Below are 21312 nucleotides of genomic sequence, written 5' to 3'. Positions count from 1 at the left end.
GGGGGGGGGGGGGGGGGGGGGGGCGCTCCGTTTGCTGTCCATCCGATGAGGCGAGATCGGTGGTGTGCAACATGTTTTTAATGGTGGTGGTGGTGGGGTTGGGCGGTTGTCATGTGCGGCACGATCAGTCAGGAGCGGACGTTCCTGACCACTGTACGCCGGTGACGGTGGGAAATCACCCGGAATACATAGTAAATCCCCAATGCTAATCTAACTCTGAGAATATACAAATGTAACCAAATGGACATTTGTATTCTCTCTGAGTTACAAATGGATAAATCGACACTGAGGATTTGACTGTGCATCTAAAGACAGTTTGAATTGTGCCATATTGATATTGATAGTTGTATGTGATGACCTATTACTGCTTCTGTCGTTTTCTCTGGACTGAATAAATGTACAGAATAAAGTGCAATGTCAGATCAACAGGTATGTTTGTACTGTACGAGGAGGCACAGCATATGATTGGAGTGTATAGTATAGTATATAGTACTTTGAGGTACAACAGTGCTTGTACTTGATACAGTATGTGATCAGAGTGTATATTGTAGTACTTGCCTGTTGGTGTTATGAACGTGTGTGTTGCTCTGGCGTGTGGCTGCATCTGATTCATTATACTTAAGATCTGAAGAATATTGTAGTACTGTAATCAGTGTATATCCTACCATGGTAAAAAAGAAAATTGACCAGAGGCCTGGCAAGGATCTTCGTTTGCACAGAAAAGGTATGAAAACCAGTGACTACAGTGTTGGCTACAGCAACAACAACAAAAAAACAGATCGCTACTACATCTGTGTTTTAGTGCATGACATCTTGGGAAAACAAGGTTTATAGTGTCTATAGTGTGTTATCAAGTAGCTGTTTATTAAATGGTCTTGACCAGTGGTCCTCAAAGGGGTCCCTGAGAGGGTTTCTGGGGGTCAACAGGGGTGAGGAACAGTTTAACTTCAACCCTATTTCACAAATAGAGAAAATAGCATATCTTACAAGCTCACAACATGTTGCAAATGTGCAATGTAACGATGCTGCTGGGTTTCCACTGGCAAGTCCCCACACCACACCACACAACACCACACCACACCACACCGCACTGCCTACTTGTGCCGTTGTTTCCATATACAAGTCTGTGCGAGGCCATAAGGTGTGATGTGGTGCTGGGCTAGCCTGGCAATTGGCTAGAATGATCACGTGGATTCACTCTCACGTTCCTCCCTGGTATCAGTCTGGACTTCGGCCCATAGGGAGCGAGTATGAGAAATCAGAAAACGATTTTGATGCTTTTCACTGTACTGTTGTACGGACTGCAGTTGAAACGCAGTCACTGATTGGCCCGATCATTTTCTGATTTCTCATACTTGCTCCCTATGGGCCGAAGTCCAGACTGATTCCGGGGAGGAATGTGAGAGTGGATCCACGTTAACAGTCTGGTCAATGCCAGGCTAGTGCTGGGCTGCTATGTGGAAACTGGAAACCCTGCATTTGTGAGCTTGTACTGTCTGTAGGTCGGCTATTTTCCCTATATCTGAAACATTATTCCTATGCACAAAATAGGGACGCCCATTGAGCTATATTATATCTGGAGAAGGAACGCAAATCCCTGCTCACTCATCTCAATGAAACCTGCTCATCCAGCGCATACTTCCTGGGTTTGGGCCAGTGGGTTTGATGACATGTTGGGCCCATAAGCTTGTGCATTATTGTCCTTTATGCGTCTGCGTTATGAACGACCTCGATGCGCAAGCCCGCAAGTCGAGGCCATTGGTTGAGCCCATTTAGGTCGTTTATGTTTTGGGTCCAAACTTGCAGGGCCAGAGTCGGCCACTTGTCAACTCTTGACAACTTTAATTTCCCCAGCTACTGTAGAAGCCAAGGTAATACAGTGAGCGAATTGTACTGTATAAGGATGACAGTTCAGATTATAGGTTTCTAATTCTGGCTCAAAATATTTTCATGGCGTAACACGTATCAATTTGGGGGTCCTTGGCATGAAAATGTGTGAGTACCACTATAGTCCACAATAGACCTTTACACACAAGCAGAAATCTGGCTTATGTAGTAGAAAAATATACACCTCACATAATGCAAGAGGTAGTACCGTTGCAAGATGTGAGAACAGCCCACTGTGCAGTATTCAGTCATCAGTGAATCTTCTTGTACAGTATGTCTCTTTTCTATTGCTATTGCACAGGTATTGACTCAGCCATCAGCTGATATCTCTCCTAGTGTGGTCGATGTTTATTCTTTGGCCTTGAGGCAGAAGTCTAGCCTGGTAAACTATCCCTGTTGCGTGAAGACCGGTCTGCAGAAGACGCATGATAATGTGAATTCACGCGACCGGGATGGTTTACCAGGCAAGCAGAACTCAACCAGACTGTGCTTTTGGGTTTGAGCTAGGGCTGGGCAATATTTTGATATTGCCCAGCCCTAGTCTTTATACATTCTAATTAATTAATGAATTCATTTATTTATTAATGAATAATATAGAAATCAAGTTTCAATTCAACGGTTCAGTGTCTGCTTGCCTCGGAATGTTTCCTGAAACTGACAAGAGAGTAATGGCTGAAAACAGAATTCAAAGAGGATACAAATCTAACCCAGGGAATAGAAATAGAACCAAATGGACCCGATACAGGGTTTGGATCTGCATTCCTCCCTCCCATGAACACTACGCAGGTGTACATTCTTTCTATCAGCCTGTTTACTGTCTATGCTAGGACACATAATAGCCCATTCAGATTTCAGACGTACCCATAACAATGTGAACGTACAGTACAATGAATTAAATAATGCAGTCATACAGTATGAGAATGAAGCTGACATTCAAATGAATAATACAATTCATAGACGGGAATTATAAAAATGTATTGGCGTCATAGTGCACAGGCAGGGTATATTAGGGTAGGCCTAGACCAGCTGTTTCCCAAACAGTGGTCCATGGACCATTAGTGGTCCATGAGATGGGGTGGGGGGTGGTCCTTGGAAGGTTCATACTAGTGGTCCAGAGCTCAGAAAGGTTTAGAAGCAGTGTCTAGGCGCTGGTGAACAGGTTGGGTATCGGCGTAGGCCCAGACAACAGAAAGCATTGCCCAGACTGGCTCGAGTGAAAGATGTAATTGAAGTGCAGTTCATCATTGGTTCTCAAAGTGGCCCCCAGTGGTCCTGTTGTACATCTGCCATTTTTGGACATTTTTGAAAAATATCAAATATTTGGATGATTTTGAATAACACAAATCTTCTCCTCTGGGGGTCCCTGGCACAAACTCTTTTCGGATGGGGGTCCGCAGCCAAATACATATCAATTTGGGGGTCCTTGACGCGACAAAGTTTGAGAACCACTGCAGTACATGAGATGTGCCAGGCAGCTCAGAGCCCATGCTGCAGAATGTGTTTATGTGCAGGCTAGTAGTGCTCGGCTCATTAGTGGTGACTGAACCATAACCTGCAGTGTTGTGTGTGTGTGTGTGTGTGTGTGTGTGTGTGTGTGTGTGTGTGTGTGTGTGTGTGTGTGTGTGTGTGTGTGTGTGTGTGTTGCTACTGGGTATGCAACACAATATGTTACAGTTGAAACACAATACAGACAACGCACTGTATTACGCACACAAGGACACACACACACACACACACACACACACACACACACACACACACACACACACACACACACACACACACACACACACACACACACACACACACACACACACACAGTGTACAGTAGTAATGTGTAGAAATGACATCTATCATATACAGTATGTACAATGTACATAGTGTACAATTTGACTCACTCTGATAGGATTTAAATAACGATTTCAGTTTTCTTCCTTGTCCTCGATTGATTGCTTGTGTGCCGGACAGACGGTTAGACAGACAGACAGACAGACAGACAGGTTTAATTAGCATGGCCCTGAAGGTAGATGATAAACTGTTAAGTCATGTAATATCGCTGGTCCAAGTCGTGGCACACACTTTCCTTTCAGAAATGGCTTTGATGTGCTGATTCACCAGGATGGAGAAATGCATGGTTGTCCAATATGTCCATGCATGGATCTGTCTGTTTCACTCTTTGCTTAATGGGGGTTTTATGTCTCTTTTTCTAGACACTTCATCAGGCTGTATAAAAGGCTTGGTGTTTATGGGTTTGTGGCTTATGTTAAGTGGTCATATAGCTTGGTTATGTAATGTAGTTTGTCAGAGATCTTAGATTAAAGCACAGAGCAGACGTGATATGTTGTGGATAAAGAAAGACACGCAGCTTTATTTGCAAGCTATGATACCGCTTAAACCTGGCTTATACTTAGATGACGGTATTCCCAAGGGCTATATATACTAGGCCCCCCTCCTGTTTTTGCTCTAAATATCTTTGCCGAAAATAGCCGATCTACAAGCTCAGATCGGCAATTTTCGCAGAATGCTCCATCAGAATAAAGATGCTAGGGTTCATGTGGTTAAGTCTTGCTTTCTCTGTAAGTCTCCTTCTGTAATCATGTTGTTATTCAGAGATTGCCAGGTGACTCTAAACCAGTGGTTCTCAACCTTTTCTGGGAAGAGGCCCACTGGGAAATCTTGAAAGCGTTCGCGACCCACCCATGGGTGGGCCATGTACATTTTTTGTGTTTATTTTAATGATCAATCAATCGACTATTCTGGCTAACATAAGTTCCTATTTATCCTACCACAAAGAAACCTAATTTCTTTCAAGGTTTTAAAGAAAACATACCATGACTATGTTATATTATCATAAAAATGGTACTGTTTTGGCAATTATTCGGCTGTACCACCAATCCTCACAACCCTCCAGTGGGCCCTGGCCCAAAGATTGGAGAACCGCTGCTGTAAACCAACCACTGTGTGTCTCATCACTGGTACAGCAGAAGGTCACTCTGAGGCAGGTGAACTAATGCGGCACAAACCTCTAAGACCAAACCAAATGTCAATAGGTAGCATAGACCTGCACCCCCCCCCCCCCCACACACACGCACACACACACACACACACACACACACACACACACACACACACACACACTGTTCCCCTCTCACGCACGACACAGCCTATAAAATGCATCTTGCTAATCCCCCCAAGATTAAACGGGCGAGGTCATGTGACTCCTCAACTGGTCTATGGCATTGGCTGCTCCTTAGTGTGTGTGGGTGGAGTCTGCTGTTTACTGTGGTGCTTTGGCAGGTGCACACATACAGTACTGTACAGTACTACAGTCTGTGTCCACCGAGGTCAACATTGCACACTACACCTGTGGGCAGCTGAGGACACCTTTGCTGGAGGAAATGGACAAGAAACCGGCTTATGTGGATAATGGCATGTTGACATTGGATGGCTAGCCAGCAGTTTTTTTTCTAAGAGGGGGCTGAACATTCCACTTAACCACTTTCTACCTGGCCTCCCTATTTTGGGAATGGCACTATACTGTAGGTGAAAATTCTATTATACAGTACATTTTTTAAATGTAAAAAAAAACGTTTAAAACAATCTAAGATTGCAGATCAACAAGCTGTTGTAGATCTAATATCTTTCAGAAATAAGTGGTTCAAGGGGCATGAAACCCTAGGCCGATTCTGTAGTTTGTTTTCCGGTTGATGTTAAAAACTACAGTGTGGCAGGCTAGTGGGCAAAGCAGCTGCAGCTAATCAAATTCATAATGGGTGTGTGAGATTTGCATGTGCCTGTGCCATGTGTGCAAGCGTAGTCAGTATTGTGAACGCACAGTGACACACCTAAATCGAACACACCCTTAAATAATTGTATCAGCTGCAGCTGCATTGCTCATGTCTCAGTGTGCAGTGCAGGTCAGACTGCCATGTTTTTTTTACCCTGCTGCATTTTTTAACCAAAAACAAAATCGAAAGTTGGACTAGGGTTTCCTTCCCCTTTTAACGCTCTCTCTTCACTGAGGGGAGTGAGACGCACCGGCACGAGGGCTTATAGGTCTCTAGAGGTGTATCTACTGTATCTGCTGGCAGAGGCGTGGCCGTCTATCACTGCTCCCTGTGCACAGTCTCTTAGGAACAGCCTTTGTTACTTTCTGACTGGTACTCTGTTACAAGTAAAAGTCCGGAATTCAAAACGTACTTGAGCAAAAGTACAAAAGTGTTGGCATCGAAATGTACTTAAAGTACCAGAAGTAAAAGTACTCATTATGCAGAATGTCCCATTTCAGTTTTCAAATGTATAAAAATCCTTAAAAAATAGCAGATCTACAAGCTCACAATGCGTTGCATCGCGGCATTGTTGTAGATCGACTATTTTCAAATGGCCGAAATGTATATAGGGCTGAAGTGGTTAATGTATGTTTTGTAATAGCAATCTGAATCTACAAAGTAACTAGTAACTAAAGTTTTCAAATGATTGTAGTGGAGTAAAAGTACAGAAAATTGGAAATAGTAAAGTACAATTTTTTTTTTTTTTACTTAAGTACGTAGCCTACTTAAGTAAATGTACTTAGTTACTTAACACCACTGCCGGCACACTCGGCATAGTTCCTGCACCCGACGAAATGAAGGGACCTGCTTTTTGTACGGCTACAGACAAAGAACCGTCTCTCTCTCTCTCTCTCTCTCTCTCTCTCTCTCTCTCTCTCTCTCTCACCCTCTCTCTCTCTCTCTCTCTCTCTCCCTCTCTCTCCCTCTCTCTCTCTCTGTTGGGATTTAGGTTGCCTGAGCATTATGGGGATGTCACTGGGTCACTGGATTACCTTGTAATATATCTGGAGCAGGGATGGTGAGCCACGCACCAGGACACACATGGGAAGTAGCTTACTAGTAAGTAAATGATATATAAATGAAGAAGACAAAACAGTGGGCTGTGGTGGTGTTGGTTTGGATGCTTTAAAGTTATATATATTTTTTTGGTTATTAGAAAAAGCTTATTGTTTAAAAGCTGAAGCTCTGTTATTACACATTCCATCCAACCAGGAGAGAGAACGCCACAAAGACAATTTAGCAGCTTGTGTTCCAGTTCTAATTTTGTGTGCTCATTCATCTGTTTCATCACTTCCAATTTCACTTTGTTTGGTCCTTTATCCATGTGTGAGTTCTCTCTCCTGATTGGATGAAGTTGTTATCCTGACCTGAAAATGTATTTTCTGTTTGCTAAAGAGCTGTAGAGACAGGGAAACCCCACTTGTTATTGAACGAACACTCTAACAGCACTCTATTGTATAGCACTCTATTAGCACTCTATAGCAGTGGTGTAAAGTAACCAAGTACATTTACTCAAGTACTGTACTTCAGTACAATTTTGAGGTACTTTTACTTTACTGGAGTATTTACAATTGTCTATACTTTCACTTCTACTCATCTCAGAGGCAAATATTGTACTTTTACTCCACTACAAGCTTTTTTCAGACATTTTAGCACTTTTACTTTTGGTACTTTAAGTACATTTTGCTACCAATATTCTTGTACTTTTACTCAAGTAAATGTAGAATTCTGGACTTTAACTTGTAGCAGAGTATTTCTATCATAGCTGATGATGAGCCACAGCATGAAGTTACAGTATGAGAAAGAGTAGGTTAGTAGAGGCTATAGCTAAGAGGAGAGGTGACATTTATCTGCTATTTTTTTATCTTGAACATTTGTGCAATTCTTTGAATATATATATATATATTTTCAAACAACATTTTTAACCACAATCTTTGACCCCCCAGAAGCAAAGATTGTGGTGGAGGCTGGAACAACATATCATTTTGGGGGGTCTTTGAAAAGTTTGAGCACCACCGATATAGCAAGATATATGTTGAGACATTTGACAGTTACAAATGTTCGCTTTCAAAATATATATATATTCAAAGATTTGCACAAATCTTCAGGTTTTTTCAAAAATAGCAGATCTACAAGCTCATGCTATGAGCTTGTAGATCTGCTATTTTTTAATAGTTGATGAAGAAGCACAGTATAGAGAAGGTCAGGAGGACTTACACTGTGTCTTTGTGGACCTAGAGAAAGCATTTAGGGTGCTGACTGCTGAGCATTGGTGGAAGAAGTACTCGGATATTTTTACTTAAGTAAAAGTAAGACCACAATATAAACATACTCTTGTTACAAGTAAAAGACCTGTGTTCAAAATGTTACTTGAGTAAAAGTACAAAACTATTGGCAACAAAATATACTTAAAGGACCAAAAGTAAAAGTACTAAAATGTTTGAAAATAGCAGATCTACAAGCTCACATATGCGACGCGTTGTTGTGAGCTTGTAGATTGGCAAATTTCAAATAGCCTAGGTATAAAATAGGGCTAAAGTGGTTAATGTATGTTTTAGAACATAATATTTTATATCTGCAAAGTAACTAGTAACTAACGTTTTTAAATAATTGCAGTGGAGTAAAAGCACAATATTTGCCTCTTGAGATGTAGCGGAGTAGAAGTAAAAGTATTGAAAGTTGGAAATACTCCAGTAAAGTAAAAATTGTACTTAAAGGGATATTTCACTTTCAAAAAAACTTTTGGTCATTTTATCATCTACTCAGGCTTTTGTGAGCCCCCCAGACCGTTTTTAAGTTGCTTGATTCAGTATTTAGATATATGATATTCATTTTATCAGACACGCCCCCTTCCTATACAAACCCATTATAACTTCAAACTCCATTTTAACCACGTTAGATTTATCAAAAACACCCGTCCTTGGTTCTGGTGACTCACCCTGCCCTCCTAATACGCGAGGGGGCCGTGTTTTTTTGATAACTTTTTCCATTTCTTTTAATTTGTTTTTTTTATTGTATTTCATTTTTTTCATTTTCCAAAAATAATATTAAAAATAAATGAAAAAAGTTATCGAAAAAACACGGCCCCCTCACGTATTAGGAGGGCAGGGTGAGTCACCAAAACCAAGGACGGGTGTTTTTGATGAATCTAACATGTTAAAAATGGAGTTTGAAGTTATAATGGGTTTGTATAGGAAGGGGGCGTGTCTGAAAAAAGGAATATCAAATATCTAAATACTGAATCAAGCAACTTAAAAACGGTCTGGGGGGCTCACAAAAGCCTGAGTAGATGATAAAATGACCCAAAGTTTTTTTGAAAGTGAAATATCCCTTTAAGCACTTGAGTAAATGTACTAGTTACTTCCCACCATTGTTGCTGAGAGAGGCGAGGTATTGCATAATGAAGTCAGGAGTGGCAGAGAATATAAACACAAGTGTCCAAGAAGTGCTGCTTTGTTTCCCCAGTGTGGTGCAGACTGCAGACTAACAAGGAAAATAAATCCAAGGCACTTTCTGTCTTCTGGTGAAAATATTGTTTTAATAGAGGAAAGGCAACAGGTGACAGCCCTACGTGTGTCTAGGGCTGCCTGTCACGATCATGACATTTTATTTACTTGACGATTACTTGTCACTCAAATAATTGGGATAGACGATTTTAATTGCGTTTTTTGGCATTGAACATTAGATAAAAATGTGATCTCTGTTTGGCGTAAACAGAAATTCCACAGGGCAGATTATGACAAATAACTTAAATTTGCAAAGAATTGACTGACATCATTTAATGACTTTATACTTTCAAAATAAATAAGAAAGTGGAAGTAGCCGACCTACAAGCTCACAACACGTCAGGTCTTTTGTTTAACCTATACAAACAGGGAAAGCATCTGTGTCATTTTAAAAAAACTTGATTTTTTTTTTAGAACAGTGGTTTAGAACAGGGGTTCTCAACCTTTTTGACTCGGTTCCACAGATAAATATTGTGAAAATAGCAGATCTACAAGCTCACAACGCCTGGCGTTGTGAGGCATTGGGAGCGGCCGCTATTTTCATTTTTTTTCCCTCTTTCTTATATTATTTAACAATTTGGCCAATGTTTGACCGGTTTGTTTGTTGATTACTTTTTTATACAGTAATGGTCATCTTCTTTTAGTTTTTTGGTGTAAAGATGTCTTAAAAGTCCTTAAATTGTCACTTCACTGTCATCTGGGGACCCCCCCAAATCATGTGGGGACACCCCTGGGGGTCACAACCCGCAGGTTGAGAACCACTTGGTTTAGAACAGGGGTTCTCAAAAATAGCAGATATACAAGCAGATGTACAAGCTGCAAGCTTTTTGTTTACATTTTAGAAAAATCGTGAAATTGTTTGAAAAATTCAGATTTTCTTTTTCTTTTTACACAAATCTTCTCTTCTGGGGGGGTCCCTGGCACAAAACATTTTCAGATGGGGGGGGGTCCTCGGCCAAATACATATAAATGTGTGGGTCCTTGGCACGAAAAAAGTTTGAGAACCCACTTATTTAGAAGGCATTTGTAGAATTGGCCTCAGGTCTTAATGGGTTAAATGGCAGAAGAGTATGTCAGAATGGTGCAGGATATAACATAGCCTCATATTATGAGGACAGCGTTGACAGTGGTGACGGATGGATTCAAGGTGGAGGTGGGTTTACGCCAAGGATCGTCCCTGAGCCCTTTTCTTGTCTCGTCTGGAAGGGAGGAGAGAAGAGGAATTTTATGCAGCAGCAGTATGACAGTATGTTTGTATGCATGTATGCGCGTATGAGGTGGTGAAGGTGAAGGAGTTTAAATACTCGGGTTCAATTGTATCCCAAAGTAATGGGGAGTGGAGAGGGGAGAGATGAAGAGAGTGCGGCCAGGGTGGAACGGATGGAGAACAAATTGTCAGGAGGAGTGATTTGTCACTGAAAGGGTACCAGCCAGAGTGAAAGGGAAGGCGTATATAGGCCCATAAGACAGCAGTGAGACTGGCTTACGCTGTGCGGCTGGGAAATGGTGGCACTGATGAAAAGACAGGAGGTGGAGCTGGCGGTGGCAGGACTGAGGGCGCTACGATTCATTCATTAGGAAGTGACAAGGAGGGACGAGATCAGGAATGGACGACATTAGAGGGACAGCCCGGGTTGGAAAGGTTTGGGTGATAAAGCAAAAGCAATACTGAAGATGGAGCTGCCAGGCAAAGAGGAGTAAGAGGAAGGCCAAAGAGGTGGTTTTATGGATGCAGTGAGAGAGGACATGCAGGTGGTTGGGACTGGGAGTGACCGAGGAAGATGCACAGAACGGAAATAGATGATGGCCCGCTGTGGCGACCCCTGAATTATAGCCAAAAGAAGAAAAGGAAGACTCTATCGCAGTGATTACTATCTGAATATAGAGCAATTTAATAGTTCACCCCCAAAATGGCGTTTTTTCTATCTATTAGTCACCCCATGGAGACTTGAATTCATGGATATTTTTTTGTTGTTGTCGCATTCCTAAGCCAATAATTTGATAACCGGCAGCGGTTCCGGTAGGAGACACAAATAGTCTCCTTTGTGTCTCCTACCGGGACCGGTGGACCGCTGCCTACCGGTCCGCTGGTCATCAAATTATTGGCTTAGGAATGCGACAAAAACAAAAAATCTATTATTCAAGTCTCCATGGGTGGACTAATCGATTGGAAAAAAAATATTTTTTGGGGTGAACTATCCCTTTAACACTCATTTAACCACACACAGCTGGGTTTCCACACAAGTAGCCCAGCACCACTCTGAAACACACCTTATGGCCTCGCACAACCTCGCACGGCCCAGCACCCAAAATATCTCCCGTTTCCACAGTAGTACCCCCCTCTCAAATCCACAGGTATGCATAGCAGAGTCCGGTCATTGACACTCCTTTGTAATGTAAGTACATAGTGTAGGTGGAGGTCATTGCTTCTTGCCTAACAATGTAACGTAGACAAGTGGCCAACTGTCCTGTTTACAAATGCAAATCTGTAGAGCAGAGTTTGGCAGACAAAACAGTGGACTGTGGTATTGTTGGCTTGCTGTGGCCAGTAGATTTTCCATTTGTATGTATCCTTATGCTGTAAATATCTATACCCTGAATTGATATTATATTCGGAGTATCATATTTTTTTTTTGCACTGTGCTTCTTTCTTCTCCTCGACAGGCCCGAGTGACAATGACGTCAAGCTGTTTGCACATGGTGCTTGGGTAGTGCACCTCCACGAGGTCCGCTCTCCTCATATACTGTAACCACACACACACACACACACACACACACACACACACACACACACACACACACACCACACACCACACACCACACACACACACACACACACACACACACACACACACACACACACACACACACCCTACCCCGTCAAGCACAACCATGTTAATCAAGGAGTACCACATCCCCATGCCGATGAGTGTGGACGAGTATCGGATCGCTCAGCTCTACATGATCCAGGTGAGTTGATTGATTGATTGATGCTTTCAATGACAGCTATTTTCTGCGAAAAGATTTAGTGAAGGGGCTGAAAAAAGGAAGGGCCCTATTATAGAGCCCAGGGGAACCCCGGTCAATTACTTACACAAGTGTTTTAAGTGGTTAACCTGGTGAGGTGAATTCGGGTTGATGAGGGTGGCGAGGTCACTCACAGGGGTCAGAGACGTCATAGTATTGTTGAGCAGGAGAGGGTCAAGAGGGTAACGCAAGTTCCTCTGCAACACCTGCTGCACCATATGTCTTCTGGGTTGTGTTTCTCTTTGTTCACACACACACACACACACACACACACACACACACACACACACACACACACACACACACACACACACACACACACACACACACACACACACACACCATTTTTTTCCCGTATCCTGAGCAAACCTACTGAGTCGTGTGTTTTTTTTTATTTTTTTTTATAGGTGCAGTAAGTGATATTTATTTCTTAAATTAAGTGTTAAATAGCTCTATGTTCTGATAGTACTCATTGCTATTGTGTTTGTTCAGTAACAGGGTCTCCCTGAATCTCCAGAGAATACATTTTCAGTTCAGGATACCAATTTTATCCAATGGAGGAGAGAGAGCTCATATATGATCATATCATTTATGATGACATAAACAAATGACCGCACGTAGTCGTACACATGCATGCGACACACACGCACGCACGCACACACGCACGCACACACACACACACACACACACACACACACACACACGCACACGCACACACACCATCACAAATGCATACTGCTGGACCCCACCTCCTTCTATGCATCACAGTAGACTGCTGCCATAGTAACCACCAGTGACATCACCTGTAGCATAGCAATACTGTATATTCTGATATGTACTGTATAATTATGTATTTGAGAGAGAGAGAGAGAGAGAGAGAGAGAGAAATTGTTCTGCTGCATTTGTTATGACAATATTGTTACCAGTTTTGTTCATTGTTTATATCTATTTGTACAGTACACTATATTTCTATACGTGTACTGTACAGTGGTATGTTTTAATTCATTAATTAAATGTACTAATCTTTACTCATTGTGGTATTTATTCAAGTATATGTAATAAAATAATGATAGTTTTGCAGTTTGAGGAACGATGGTAGGAAATTAATTTCTAAACGGTAATGAAGTGTACGTTGTCACAACAAAATCAGACAGGTTTATGCAATCATATAAAACTAATTACAGGTTTATGAGACACAACATCATTTCGTCGCTGTTGGGTAGAAACCTTTGCCAAAGACTGTAACACGAAATGGACAGAAGAACCTGTATTCTAATGATCCAATGTAGTTATTATTTATCATCACAAGCTCTTGTTAAAGGGATATTTCACTTTCAAACATGGCTTATTTTTTTGCCTTTATTGATAGTGAAGTGAAGTCAGACAGCTTGGAGAGAGAGATGGGGAGTGACATGCAGCAAAGCCCGTCGGGATTGGGACTCGAACCCACGGCGTGCTGTCAGGCTACATCAGAGCCTAGGTGCCCAGACCACTATAGCGGTCCGGGCCCACTTTCAAACATGTTTGGGGTCATTTTAACGTCTACTCAGGCTTTTATGTGCAGTTTTCAGACAGTTTTTAAGTTGCTTGATTCAGTTTTTAGATATTTGATATTCATTTTATCAGACACACCCCCTTCCTATATATAAACCCATTGTAACTTCAAACTCCATTTTAACCATTTTAGATTAATTGAAAACACACATCCTTGTTTCTGGTGACTGATATTGTCCTTCTTTTGCATGAGGGGGCCGTGTTTTTTCAATTACTCTTTTCATTTATTTCATTTTTTTATTATTTTATAATTCTTTCTTCCCCCAAAATTATAAAAAACGAAGGAAAAAAGTTATTTAAAAAACACAGTGAAATATCCCTTTAATACTTTTCATTAGTTAAATATTTATAACACTCACAGCCAGATGTAAACTGCGAAAATAGCAAATCTACAAGCTCACAACGCGTGCCATTTTTGACACGTCATGAGTTGTCCCTACTTACTGTATGTGCTACACTCTTGTACAACAACGTTATTTCATTGTACTAAGAAAAAACGAAATGTTGAAATGTGGAGAGCAACAACTTGCATCCAAGATTCAAAGACAGCGGAACAAAGAACGCTCTGCCCCAGTTAAAAAAACTATCAAAAGATGACTCACAAACTGTGACCTCAATTCCACCTCAAAACAAGTTGAAAGTGTTATCATCGCCGGGCCAAAAGCTACAAAGATGTCACTGTTGGCCGGAAGAAAGTCTGGTTCAGAGATTCATAAAAATGTTAACTGTACGGTTGTAATGGTCAGGCGTCGGCTGCATGAAGGGTTAAATCGGCATACAGTCAGTGGAGGTTAAAGGCAACATTCTGGTTCATCCATGATTTGCACGGGATCAACTGCACACTGACCAAACACAAGTAGGCTAGCACTTTGTACTGTCATTATTGACCACAAATAAAGCACACATTGTGCAATCAATTAACACTATCGGTTAAATGATTGATTAATTAATTAGAAAATGGGTCCTGGCCCACTGTTTGGGAAACACTGCTGTACATGACAGTGTCAATAATGATGGTAAAGCACACCCAGTGTAATAATGGAATTATACAATGTTTTTTTCTTTTTAATTTAGAGTATTCAATTCTTTTTTTTACCTCCGTCCCACTCCTCCCGCACAACACTCCCTGCTGACAGGTGCCGCCCCAGCCTTGTAGGAGTACGTACAGTGACAAATATCACCCTCCCCGCCCGGCTACCCTCCCCTGAACACGGGCCAATTGTGTTCATATACGTATAGACACCCGACAAAGCCTGATGCACTGATGGATTCAAATCCCTAGACTCCACGGTGGTGGGCAGGTGCTTACCACTGTGCCACCAGAGTGCTAATTATATAATGGTTGCCAAAAAAACTAAATAATATAATATAATATATATATATATATTTTTTTTTTATATTTTGCGGCAATTCGCTCTCAAAATAGAAACGTTTTGCTAGTGTTATATCTGAAATACATGAGGTCTTGAATGAGACTATAGCCAACTTCAGCTAATGCTTTCTAGAGATCATAGGATTTCCGTAAATCCTATGATCTATAAATACAACACATACAGTACTGTATAAAAACATCAAACTTCCTTTTTTAGCTTAATCTTGTTGTAACTTCACATGCATTTCTAAAATGGTAGCGTTAGCGCCGCGTCACCAGCACAGCTGATGGACGATGCCATTAGTCATATCAAGGGTGAACAGTTGGCTTTATTTCTAATCATTGGCAGACTAATATTTTATAGTGATGTATTATTTAATTTGAACACGGCTAGGTTTCCTTCATTGTGTTTTGAGCACAGCTGGAGAGCCTGTTCCAACTCATCAGAATGCTTGGCCGGAACTACCCGTTGTATAATCTGGCTTACGGTTGTGTGGGAGAGGATTAATTTCCCGACAGCACAATGATTTGAAGCACGCATCAAAGATTTGCCAGGACTATTAATGTCAAGGAAGAGCAATGACTGTTGGCTGTGGTATATGGTTTAGCTTTTCCTCCACAGTCAATAGGCTTTAACCACTTAAGCTCCACATGCTTTGTTGTACAACGAATACCAAAAATAGCTGACCTGCAAGCCCACGTAACATCACATTGCGATGCATTTTGGGATTGTAGATCAGCTATTTTCGCTATTGTATTAAAAAAAAACGTGTCCAAAACCGTTACTTTTCAGAATTCTAATATAAAAATGGCCAAAATAGCCGATCTACATGTTCAAAATGCTTTGAGCTTGTAGATCGGCTATTTTTCCTACTTTTGTGTGACACTGTAGTGGCGAAGTAGGGCATTAATTTACTAAAAAACATAAAAAGTATAAAACATGGTTTCTGCAACCAATAATAATAAAATAAAAATATTATATATACATATATTATACGTATTTTATTAAAATCTATTATTTTTTATAATCGATTAAACCTATTAGTTTGATTAACTTACGCACCCCTAAAATTCTGGCCATCCAGTGAATCCAGTGAAGGCTGATGTGGTGGCAGCTAATGTTTGCTACAATAGGACAGTAGCGACCAGAGGATGGAAGGTAATGTACAGCACAGTGTGACCTGCTGCTCTATATGGTCACCTTGCTGAGTCATTAATTATTCAGGGTTCAGTTCAGCCTCGCAGAAATGAGACCCTCGGCAAAGTCAGGCCCATGATGCTGTCCCCAACGTGTACAGTGATACCCTCTATTTGTTCTTGGACCATTTGTTTCTCTCATCCTTTTCTCTCTTACTTAACTTGTGTACGTTTCATGCTTGTGTTCTTTCTCTCATTTCCGTCCGATAAGCCACAGTTAGACTGAAACATTTTTATTTATAAAATGTAAACATTATACTGTGAATGTGATATTTGATCTTGGTGTTCAGGCTCGGCTATATATTTCTCCCTGCTCAGCACATTTAGAAGACAACCATTTAAGAGCACAGAGGTTATTATTTTACAGAATTATACAGAACCCTGGCGGTGCTGGGGTGGTGGTGGGAATAAACAAACAAACGCATACCAACCTTCAGTGACGCTGACAGCATGAGGAACAACTGTGAATGACCTGAGCTTAAATAGACCGCCAGACTGGTCAACTGCTTGACACGTCAGTGTTGCAGACACCTCACATATACATCGCCCACATAGTCTGTGTGTGTGTGTGTGTGTGTGTGTGTGTGTGTGTGTGTGTGTGTGTGTGTGTGTGTGTGTGTGTGTGTGTGTGTGTGTGTGTGTGTGTGTGTGTGTGTGTGTGTGTGTGCGCGCGTGTGTGTGTAAACCTCTCGAGTGTGTCTGCATGAACGAGCTCACAACCAGCCACGCATCATTCTTTGTCCACTATCCATTACACTCTTGCCTTCTTGCTGCGGTATTGAAAATAAAGCAAGCCAGGGAGCAAGTTCAGGCAGACCACTCGAGTAAGCACCGCTTCACGGATTCAGGTCATGTACAGTATCAGATATCCATGACAGTTCACAGTCAAATATGGAGTGTTTGGACCTATACAGTATGAGTCGATTTTTTTTGAGTGAAATTAACATTGTGGATTTTTACAGTGTAATAGGGCAGTCTCCTTAAATACTAGGGCCAATTGATGCCTAAATTATATTTATCTCATTATACTGTATCATCAATCATCAAGATATCTTTACTTAACCCATTAAAACCGGGAAAGCATCTGTCATTTTAGACTTTAGCGTTGGCTATTCAAAGCAGATACTGTACAAGCTGCAGAATCCCACCTGAGGCCCTTTGCTGCATGTCCTTTCGTCTCCTGCCATTTCCTGTCGCTACCAAATAAAGGCTGGAAAATGCTCCCAAAATAACAACCACAACAGCAACAAAAGCCTTCAAATTGTTTTTGCGTCAATTTGAAGGGACAAACAAAATAAATCTTGTTTGCATTTATCAAATGCGCCTATAGCGATTATGTCACTGGTAGGCGGTGAACTGTCCCCAGCCCTCCTCTGAGACACAGAGCAAGTAGGCACTAGACAGAAATGCTATCATCATATAATGAGCATTAGTGAGGACCAATTATATGAAGACAAGGCTGAAAATGAGTGCTCCTTTAAGTAGCATGAAGTACTTTGCCCCTGCCACAAAGTAAGTGTGTGTGTGTGTGTGTGTGTGTGTGTGGGTGGTGTGTGTGTGTGTGTGTGTGTGTGTGTGTGTGTGTGTGTGTGTACACGTGCACGCACACGCGTGTTATTGCTCATGAGACACCAACAGCAGCAGCTACACCGATTCTACATCCTCTGTACTAATCCTGTGTCTGTTCTTAAAGGGATAGTTCAAAATGACTTGTTTTCTATCGATTAGTCACCCCATGGTGACTTGAATTCATGGATATTTCTTTAGTTTTTGTCGCATTCCTAAGCCAATAATTTGATGACCGGCAGCGGTTCTGGAGAGACACAAAGAGTCTCCTTTGTGTCTCCTACCGGAACCGCTGCCTACCGGTTGGCTGGTCATCAAATTATTGTCTTGCGACAAAAACAAAAACAAATCATGAATTCAAGTCTCCACAGGGTGACTAATCGATAGAAAAAAAGTACATTACATTTGTACACTCTTCAGAGTTGAAATTAACACTAAGGATTGAACTATGTCGTTTCCTGACAGTGTAGCAGGGAGATCTGGGTTGAAAGCAGACCAGATTCGGGTGAAGGTTATGTTCCTATGGTTATTGAGAGGTGTACAAATACTGCTGTTCCCAGGGTGGCATGTTGTCACTGTCGGTGTCAAATGTGGCCTCGAGTATTTCTAGAGGTGATGTTGTCCCAGACTGTTGGGGGAAAAAACAATGAATGGTGTTGTTTGTACCTGATGAGCTGTCATTCTGGTCATGTATTCTAAAGCAGTGGTTCCCAAACCTTTTAGCTCGAGACCTAATAGAGAAATTTGATGTCTCCCCGGGACCCAAACAGGGAAAATAGCCGCTCTACAAGCTCACAACACGTTGTGATCCGATGTGTTGTGAGCTTGTAGATATGCTATTTTCACTATTCTTAAATGTATTTTTTCCCCTCTAATGAATGGATTATTATATATTTTTTAGAAAACCTATGTTTTTAACTTAATTTCGATTTTTTTTGGGGGGGAAATCTTTTGAAATAATATTTATTAAAAACAAAAAACAAAGGATAATGTGTCCGCGACCCACATATGAACACTGTTTGGGAAACAGTGTTCTAGAGAGCTCTGGATCTCTTAAAGCTCCTATGCTCAGAATGTTCATAAGCTCATCACCTTACAGCACCTTCATCACCTCTTGAATCAGTCTTATGCCTGCCATGGTTTTACCTTGCCGTTTTGACCTGAACTGGAAAACCAAACTACATAATCAGCCTGTAGGGTTTCATGCTCCTTTAAGTGGTTAAGAGGTGTATGGTACAGTACATTGAATCGGAGATGATTTGTTACCGATCTAATTCTGCTGAAATCCAGCCCTGTGTCTCAGAGAAGGCATGCAGAGATCAAGGGAGATGATGTAAGCCCTTAGCTCCTTTCCTAAATTACATTGTCTGCAAGATTACATTCATTTCCAAGCTATTTGCCTCCTACAGCCTTCATTACCAGCAGTGTTGATTTCGTCGACTAAAACTATGACGAAAAATTTTCGTTGACTACCTTTTTTCACTGACAAAAACGAAAAAAAAATCAAGATGACTAAAACTATGACTAAATATATTGACAATTTCGTCAGCAAATAAAAACTAGACAAAAATGTTAGGGAGGGACGAGTGGAGAAGAGATCCAGTTGAACTAACACAAGTTATCATACATGGGTGCGCGCGGGTGTCACACACCGAAAATAGCTGATCTACAAGCTCATGAAATAGAATATGACTAAAACTAAACAGAATTTTATCACAAGACTATGACTAAAACTAAATCAAAATTTGCTGTCACAATCAGTGCCGATCCTGCAGTCCTGCTACCTCCTCCCCAAAGTATTGAGCAGATAAAGCTTCTTGAGCAGGGGCAGTCTTGACCATTCCACTATGACTGTTAATAATGACCCATAATATGCATTAATCTAACTTTACCTAGTTACTAACCACGAAACATTAATATAGCAAAATACATGAATGATCACGTAAAGGTGCAGCAAGTGATGTTTTTGCTAAAATAAGTTAAATAGGTATATAGTCAATGATAGTAATCATTGCTATAGAGTGTTCAGTAACAGGGGTTCCCCGGTCTCTTCGGCTCTTTAGTAAACAGAAAATACATTTTCAGGTCGTAGTGAGCAGCAGGCAAAATTGAAACTGGAACGCTATAAAATTGAAGCTGATAAATGGGTTCTCTTTCCTAATTGGCTGAAATTGGCAACCCGCCTGAGAATGGGTTTTCTGTTTATTAAAGAGCAGGAGAGATGGGGAGTCCCTTGTTACTGAACAAACACTCTCTACCGCAATGATTACTATCTGAATATAAAGCTTGATTTTTTTCTCAAAAAGTTTTTGTTTTAACCAAAAAAGATCACTTGCCCTGCCTTTTAATAGGAATACTAAATACGTGCGTGTGTGTGTGTGTGTGTGTGTGTGTGTGTGTGTGTGTGTGTGTGTGTGTGTGTGTGTGTGTGTGTGTGTGTGTGTGTGTGTGTGTGTGTGTGTGTGTGTGTGTGTGTGTGTGTGTGTGTGTGTGTGTGTGTGTGTGTGCGACTGTGCGTGCGTGTGTGTGCATGTATCGCTGCGAGCTTGGGCTCTGCTGTATTTGGTCAGCGATAATGTCGTACAACAAAGTATTAATCAGGCTTCAGGCAATGGTCATGTCCTTGTCATACCGTTGATTGCTACATCTCAAGTAAATGCCATAGAGACTGTTGTGTTTATAAACTGAGTTGTAATCCCTGGCTTAGTGTAAGGAGCAGCAGGCTCCTCAGACAGTTTTGGCTTATACAGGCTCTGTGGGGCTAAGCCATCTGCCGGCCCTGATTTTGAAACATTTAGTTTGGAAGACGGAATGTATGGATCTGTCTATGACTATTAAACTCTGACTATTAGTGAAGCACATGAAATCTGAAGTGCAAGTAACACACATGACAGAGAGGGAAAGCAACACATTGGTACTTTTTTTGTCCGTAACCCAGACTGAACATTCATGTTAATTTATGTAACCAGTTTATGGGTCCCAACACACAGGTTGAGAACCACTTCCTCTGCTTCTTGGGGTGATTGTTTCCCAAAAGTATTTTTAAAGCTACAATCGGGAATTTATTGTAATAAGTAAAATATAATAAAAAAAAGTAAAAGCAGAAGAAGTACTCACATTTTGTAGTTAAAGTAAAAGTACCAATATCACAATGTAGAAACACTCTGTTAATTTACTTGAGTAAGAGTAATATACTCAAGTACTGAAAGTAAAAGTACTCATTTTGCAGTATGTCCCATTTCACAAGTTTCAAAATGCTTTGAGAACAGCCGATCTACAAGCTCACACGTTGTGAGTTTGTAGATCGGCTGTTTTCAAATAGCCTAAGTATGCATAGGGCTGAAGTGGTTAATGTATGTTTTATAATAAAAAT

The 21312-nt window shown here is 41.1% G+C and overlaps 1 protein-coding gene across 4 annotated transcripts in view; it reads left to right on the top strand.

Annotated features, from left to right (window-relative positions):
* The window catches only part of pitpnm2 (phosphatidylinositol transfer protein, membrane-associated 2), a 90368-nt gene that overhangs the window by 3614 nt on the left and 65442 nt on the right, over positions 1-21312 (top strand). For 3 of the 4 annotated variants that reach the window (XM_080418879.1, XM_080418881.1, XM_080418878.1), the window contains exons 2-3: positions 6667-6776; positions 11888-12193. In XM_080418879.1, the coding sequence (XP_080275005.1) occupies positions 12116-12193 (78 nt within the window). In that variant the 5' untranslated portion in view covers positions 6667-6776; positions 11888-12115. Of the gene's footprint in view, positions 1-5297; positions 5427-6666; positions 6777-11887; positions 12194-21312 lie in introns of those variants that run through there. The other variant, XM_080418880.1, reaches the window with a different exon arrangement.

The sequence above is a fragment of the Gymnoscopelus braueri genome (genome assembly GCF_963280865.1).
Source record: "Gymnoscopelus braueri genome assembly, chromosome: 22".
In the NCBI taxonomy this organism is placed as follows: domain Eukaryota; kingdom Metazoa; phylum Chordata; class Actinopteri; order Myctophiformes; family Myctophidae; genus Gymnoscopelus; species Gymnoscopelus braueri.
Note: the sequence above shows the minus strand (reverse complement) of the source record. Positions and strands in the feature narration are given on the sequence as shown.